Source organism: Hypanus sabinus, unplaced genomic scaffold, assembly GCF_030144855.1.
Source record: "Hypanus sabinus isolate sHypSab1 unplaced genomic scaffold, sHypSab1.hap1 scaffold_340, whole genome shotgun sequence".
Lineage (NCBI taxonomy): Eukaryota > Metazoa > Chordata > Chondrichthyes > Myliobatiformes > Dasyatidae > Hypanus > Hypanus sabinus.
Window position 1 is genome coordinate 462,501 of NW_026781244.1, and position 7,331 is coordinate 469,831.

Consider the following 7,331-nt stretch of genomic DNA (forward strand, 5'->3'; position numbering starts at 1 on the left):
GGCTTCAGGGCCTGGAAGTTGAACATATATAGCTGTGCATGTCTGTGTGATTATATGAAATATTAAACTAAATATGTAGTGCAGAAATAGAAATTTAAAAAGAGATTAGTGAGGCAGTATCGATGGGTTCAATGTCCATTCAGAAACTGGATGGCAGAGGAGAAGTTGCTCCTAAATCGTTGAGTGTGCGCCTTACTCCGTTCCTCTTGAACCAGACGGTGATGCAGCCAGTTACAATGCACTGCAAGTTACATCTGTACAAATATTCGAGTGATGTTGGAAACTCCTGATGAACTATAGCCACTGTTGTGCCTTCTTTGCAGCTGCAACGATATATTGGGTCCAGGTTAGATACTCGGAGATATTGACAGCCAGGAATTTGGAATTGCTCACTCTTTCCACATCAAATCCCTCTGTGAGTCTGGTGTGTCGTGCTCCCTCATCTTGCCTTTTCTGAAATCCACAATTAGCTCTATTGACACACTGTCATAACGCAAGCAGGATTCAGCACTCCTACACGCATATGCAATTCTGATAAAGGGTACACATCACTGACCGTAAGTGAAAGCATAACCCATAAAAATGAAGAAACTATCATAATAGTAGAAAACGTTAACCAATCGAAGAGTCTGACTCCTCACGGAGGACATCCACACGATCTGAGCCGATTAGGAAGCATCGAACCCCAGAAACAGAAGGGATCATTGTAGCAATACAGGACAAGGCTGATGACACATGTAGTTATCAATAATACAGAATAAAGGACCAATAGATTCAGGATGATGAATGCTGAAAATTACAAGAGAAACCAGAAACAATCCAACACTTTACAGCATCCTGCAGTAATTTAACTGAATCTCATGACTTGCACAAGCACAATCAAGTGGTGGACAACATTCCCAAAAATTCTGCTTGAACGACAACTGATGAAAAACACGATAACCTACAATAAGTAGAAGCCTGCTCCACTTTTAGAGTTAGAGTACTTCATATCATACTGCGTCCGATCCTGATTTCAGGTTGGATAATTCATGATATGCGTTCGGATGTAATTTTACAGGATAAACAAGCAAAAGCAACTTTTTAAAATATATAGCCATTCCAAACACACATAACTTACGGAAATGAATTAGTAAAAACAAAACCAGATTTACCAGTTTAGGCTAAGATAATAATAATAATAATAATAATAATAATAATAATAATAATAATAATAATAATAATAATAATGACTTATTTATAAAGCACCTTTCATCCAGACGATGCCGTTCAAACCGCATCACAACGGGATAAAGTGCAAACTAGAAAACAAAAGACAGAATGTGTCAGTCCTAATATACACCTCAGACTTCTGCACAGTACTATAGTTTAAGCTGTTGAATTCTACAGTTTAGGAACATAGTCCCAAAAAAACTCAACGCTGACCTCCCAATCATCCTTTGGCCTTCTACCTTATCGTCTGCCTGCACTGCATTTTCTCGGCAACTGAAACACTGTTTCCCTGAACTATTCTGTTCCATTATTCCTTGTACAACCTCATTGCACCGATGTGATGAAATGATCTATTTGGATCGCATGCAGAAAAGTTTTCCATTTCACAGTGGTGCATGTCACAATAATAAACCAATTTACCGATTCATTGCCAATAATACATCGCCCCTCGGTTGCTTAAGATTGTTATAACCGGGGGGGAGGGGGGTGACAGTGCAGATGAGCTGCCACGACCTATTAAATGCTCCCAGTGGCGAGTAGCCTCTGTCCAGCTCCTGGCCTTCACGTGCGGTTTAGCCACTAATCCCGGTGGAAGTGTTTCTTCTGACAGGAGAAGGGGCAGAGGTGGGTTACTGGTGCCTTACAACCAGTCACTTTGGGCAGATGGGGCTTGTCGGCTGTGATTGACAGCTCACCCAGGAACAAGAAAACTCTGATCTCAAAACTCCACTGCCTTGTAACTGTAACCCCTCATGGGGAAGAGTTTGGGAGTAAACCCAGTGGGAAAGCCTGGAGCTGGAGTCCCTGAGTCAGTGTTAAATGGTGTTCAACGCAGACTGGCATCTCCTGCGACACCTCTGGTGCCAAGCTGTGTCAGTCTCTGCCGTTCCCTTGTGCACATCAGATGCATGGAGAGAGGGAGCTTGCTACATCGGCAGAAGCTTCCTCTCCATATCGGAGTGTCCCGGCTTGCAGGAACAGGACATCCATGGTCGACTCTGACAGACGGAGGCCTCATTAGACAGAGCCCCATACCCCCACAGCAAGACTGATGAGTAGCAGTTGCCAACACTTCACCACCCTCTCCCACAGACACAATGTACATCACTGAGACAGACCCTTGTGGCTTCTTCCATTAACAGAGATTCCATCTTTCCACCAATCCTCCATCACTGCGATCGAAAACTACCCAATTTCATTCCTGTCATTCCGATGGGTTATCGATCCACAATTTCACTGTGATTCTCCCCCAGACGCTGCCCGACTTGAGTATTTCCCGCGTATTTTGCTCCTGTTTTGATGCAAGAGCAGTGGACACTTGTGACTCCCCAGTGTGCAGATTGGCCAAAATGCACAGTGTCCTGCTCTCCATAGTTCCAAACCAGATCAACATTAACATCGCCTTTTAACGAGGCAAACAATGCTTTAAATGTAGTGAAATGTTGTTATAACGGGAGTGCAGTCAGGAATGCAATAGGATATTCAAGATTCAAAAAATTTATTGTCGTTCCAACCGTACATCAGCTCTGAAGGACAGAATGAGACAGCGTTTCCCAGGAGCAGTGCAATTTTTACATAACAAGCACAACACTAAATAATAAACACAACAATAAATAGTAAAACACAACAGCCACATAACGCTTTAAATCAAGTTGTAAGTGTCCGGTGCAAGTTAAAAGTGTCCAAAGCAGAGTCAGATAGAGCAGCTATTTAGCAGTCTGACTGCCTGTGGGAGGAAGCTGTTTAGTAGCCTTGTGGTTTTAGTTTTGATGCTCCTGTAATGTTTACCTGATGGCAGAAGAACAAACAGTTCATGGAGAGGGTGTGAGGGGTTTTTAATTATGTACCGTGTCTAATGGAGGCATCGACGTTGAAAGAGGTCTGGGAAGAAGGTGGGGAGACCCCAATAACCTTCTCTGCTCCCCTAACCACCCCCTGCAAGGCTTTCTTGTCGGCAGCACTGCAGCTGGAGTACCAGGTTGTGATGCCAAAGATCAGCACACTCTCAACCACGCCTCTGTAGAATGTAGTTAAGATGGTAGTGGGGAGTGATGCTTGTTTAAGCATCCACAGAAAGTGCAATCAGGGGAATGTTCACCTTCACAAATAACTAGAACCAGAACCTGAGGATTGGACAATTTCAGGGACATCCATTGCTGTCAATTCTGTGCCTGCGAACAGAATTTTACTTTCTGTCCTAATATCCATGGAAGCATTGGATTTATTCATGTAATCTCAAACACTGAATGCTGAAATACCGTTATAAGTTCTTTGTCAGATGAGCCGTTTAACATTTTGAATATGTTCTCTGTTCCCATGGAAGATGTCCAACAGAAACACAAGGAGACTCTGCGGACACGAACTGAAACACTGAGAGTGAACACGATCCTGATGACGGAGAAGGTGAAGGTTTTCCAGCTGGCTGATCGATACGCTGAGCTCACGGTCATTTCTACTGTTCGAGATTGGACACTGGTGGAACATGAGCTGCTGGCAAGAGGCAGAGACCATGAGGATTATAGAGAGGAACAACTCCGCAGACAGCTGGAAAAAATCCGTACTGATCAGTTATTCCAGAGCAGCTTTTCCCGGAGTAAATCCAAATCTGGGAGTTCAGCAGCAGTGGCCGGAGTCCCGGGGATCGGGAAAACAACAATGGTACAAAAGATTGTTTATGACTGGGCCATGGGGAAAATATACCAACAGTTCCAGTTTGTCTTCAGTTTCAAATTCCGAGATTTAAACAGTATTGACTGTCGAATAAACCTGAAGGAACTGATTCTGGATCAGTATCCTTACTTTGGGAATTTCCTGAGAGAAGTCTGGAAGAACCCAAAGGGATTGCTGTTTATATTCGATGGTTTAGATGAATTCAAACACAAAATCGATTTTGCGGACAGTCGGAGAGATGCAGATCTCAAGCACAAGTGCCCAGATCCCGAGTGGCGGTGTGAAGTGTCGGACATTGTGTACAGTTTAATCCAGGGCAAGCTGCTCCCAGGGTGTTCAGTGCTGGTGACCACCCGCCCCACTGCGTTACATTTATTGGAAAAGGCGGATATCAGTGTCCGGACTGAAATCCTGGGATTTGTTGGTGAGGAACGGAAGGAATATTTCATCAGACATTTTGAAGATCAGACGGTGGCCGAAGCTGTTTTCAATTATGTGAAGGGGAACGAGATCCTGTACACCATGACCTACAACCCCTCCTACTGCTGGATCCTCGCTCTGGCTCTGGGCCCCTTCTTCACACAAAGAGTCAGGGACCCACAGCGAGTTCCCAAGACCATCACCCAACTGTACTCCTACTATATTTACAACATCCTGAAAAACCACGGCCGTGAGATTGAGAGACCCCGTGATGTGTTACTCAGGGTTGGTCAGATGGCCTTCAGAGGAGTGTCCGGGAAGAAGATTGTGTTTACAGATGGAGATTTGATCAAGTACAATCTTCAGCCTTCCCAGTTCCTGTCCGGGTTCCTGATGGAGCTTTTGGAGAGAGAGGATTCTGCCCAGAGTGTGGTGTACACATTCCCACACCTCACCATTCAAGAGTTTGTAGCTGCAGTGACACAATTCCTGATCCCAGATGGCAGAGATATTAAGAAACTCCTCACTGAAACCCACAACACGACAGATGGGCGATTTGAGATATTTCTCCGTTTTGTTGCTGGTCTATCCTCCCCAATGACAACTCGGGGCCTGGTGGAGTTTCTGGGTCCATTTCCTCATGAAACAACCTGCCGGGTGATTGAGTGGGTGAAGGAGGAGGTTAAACGCCAGAGTGGATATACATGGAGTGAAGCTGGTAAAAGGAGCCTCCTGAACACATTGCACTACCTGTTTGAGTCTCAGAATCGTGGACTGGCTCAGGCCGCACTGGGATCTGTGGAAACACTTTCATTCAGTGGAATGACACTGAACCCGATTGACTGCGCGGTCCTGTCTCATGTCATCGGACTCTGTGATACAATAAAACACCTCGACCTGGGGAACTGCCACATTCAGTGTGAGGGAATCCAGCGGCTGGGACCCGGGCTGCACAAGTGCCAGGAGTTGAGGTAACTTGATTTATCTCTCACTTGGAACTGTGAAACTGTTCTATTGTGTCATTTCAATGTAAAGAGATTTGGGTTAAACTGTGTTAAATCAGATTGTGAAGAATTGTGACAAATGCCCAGGGGATTGGTCAGCAATTCCTCAAGGACAGGAGGGTTCTGTGGTTCCTTGTGAAGGGATGTTGGAGACTTCATCAGATCAGTGAACAACGACCATTGGTTTAATGGTAGTAAATCACAGGAATGGCCGTGTTTCCTGCTGCCTGTGACACGTCCATTGACAATGTTCCTTCTCACTGTTACTGACACCCAGACCGACACTGACTGCAGCAGATGGGTCAAAGATTCACACCCCCTTCCCGGTGAGGGACAAGAGGCCGTCTGCAGACTGTCCCAGTGAGAAGGAAAGAAATACCATTGTGAGATTGCCCTCCCCTGCCCTTTCCTGTTTGTGACTTTGCTCACTACCAGATACACAGAGAGCGAGGCCGCATCTCCTCTGGGTCTCTGTTCAGACCCAACACACGCGTACAAAAATTCCCCTTCCTCCTTTCGGATCTCTCTTCCAATCCCCCTTCCTCCTGTGGGATATCTCTGCCTCATCCCCCTTCCTCCTCTCAGATCTCCTTTCCCCATCCCCCATCCTCCTATGGGTTCTCTCTTCCCCATCCCCCTTCCACCTCTAGGTTCTCTCTTCCCCATCCCCTTCCCTCCAGTGGTATCCCTTCCCATTCCCATTTCATCCTGTGGGATCTATCTTCCACATCCCCTTCCTCCTGTCAGATCTCTCTTCCCCATCCCCCTTCCTCCTGAAGGTTCTCTCTTCCCCATTCCCTTCCCTCCAGTGGTATCCCTTCCCATTCCCATTTCATCCTGTGGGATCTATCTTCCACATCCCCCTTCCTCCTGTCAGATCTCTCTTCCCCATCCCCCTTCCTCCTGAAGGTTCTCTCTTCCCCATTCCCTTCCCTCCAGTGGTATCCCTTCCCATTCCGCTTTCCTCCTGTGGGATCTATCTTCCCCATCCCCTTACCTCCTGTCGGATCTCTCTACCCCATCCCCCTTCCTCCTGTGGGATCTCACTTCCACATCCGCCTTCCGCTTGTGGGATCTTACTTCTCCATCCCCCTTCCTCCTGTGGGATCTCTCTCCCCCATCCCCCTTCCTCCTGTGGGATCTCTCTTCCCATCCCCCTTCTTCCTGTGGCAACTGACCTCCCCATATTCCTTCATAGAATCGTAAAATCATAGAACACTACAGCATAGAAAACAAGCCATTCGGCCCTTCTGCTCTGTGCCAAAACTTTATTCCGCTAGTCCCATTGACCTGCACCCAGTCCATCGCCCTCCAGACCTCTCCCATCCATGCATCTATCAGATTTATTCTTAAAACCTAACAGTGTGTCCGCATTTTCCACATCAGATGGCAGCTCGTTCCGCATTCTCCCAACTCTCTGAGTGAGGACGTTCCCCCTAAACCTTTCCCCTTTCACCCTGAAGCAAAGTCCTTTTGTAATTTATCTCTCCTAATCTGTGTGGAAAGAGCCCATTCGCATCTACCCTGTCTATTCCCCTCGTAATTGTGTAGACTTCTATCAAATCTCCCCTCATTCTTCTGAGCTCCGAGGAATAAAGTCTTAACCTGTTCAACCCTTCCTTGTAACTCAACTCCTGAAGAGCCAGCAACATCCTCGCAGATCCTTTCTGCACACTTTCAGTCTTACCGATATCGGTCCTGTAGTTCAGTGACCAGAATTGCACACAATACTCCAAATTTGGCTTCACCAATGTCTTGTACAACCTCACCATAACTTTCCAACTCCTATACTCAACTTTGATTTATGAATGCCCGGATGCCAAAAGCCTTCTTTACAACCCTGTCTCCCAGTGACGCCACTTTCAGGGAATTATGTATCTGAACTCCCAGATCCCTTTCTTCCAGCGCATTCCTCAGTGCCCTACCCTTTACTGTCTATGTCCTACCTTGATTTGTCCTTACAAAATGGAACACCTCACACTTGTCTGCATTCATTTCCATCTGCCATTTTCTGGCCCATGTTGC

At 46.2% G+C, this 7,331-nt stretch overlaps 1 protein-coding gene across 1 annotated transcript in view; it reads left to right on the forward strand.

Annotated features, from left to right (window-relative positions):
* The window catches only part of LOC132388530 (NACHT, LRR and PYD domains-containing protein 3-like), a gene marked incomplete at its 3' end in the record, with an annotated part of 33,359 nt that extends 29,199 nt beyond the window's left edge, over nucleotides 1-4,160 (forward strand). The window contains exon 8 of the mRNA XM_059960895.1: nucleotides 3,536-4,160. Coding sequence (XP_059816878.1) covers nucleotides 3,536-4,160 — 625 coding nt within the window. The remainder of the gene's footprint in view (nucleotides 1-3,535) is intronic.
* Nucleotides 4,161-7,331: the final 3,171 nt, after the last annotated feature.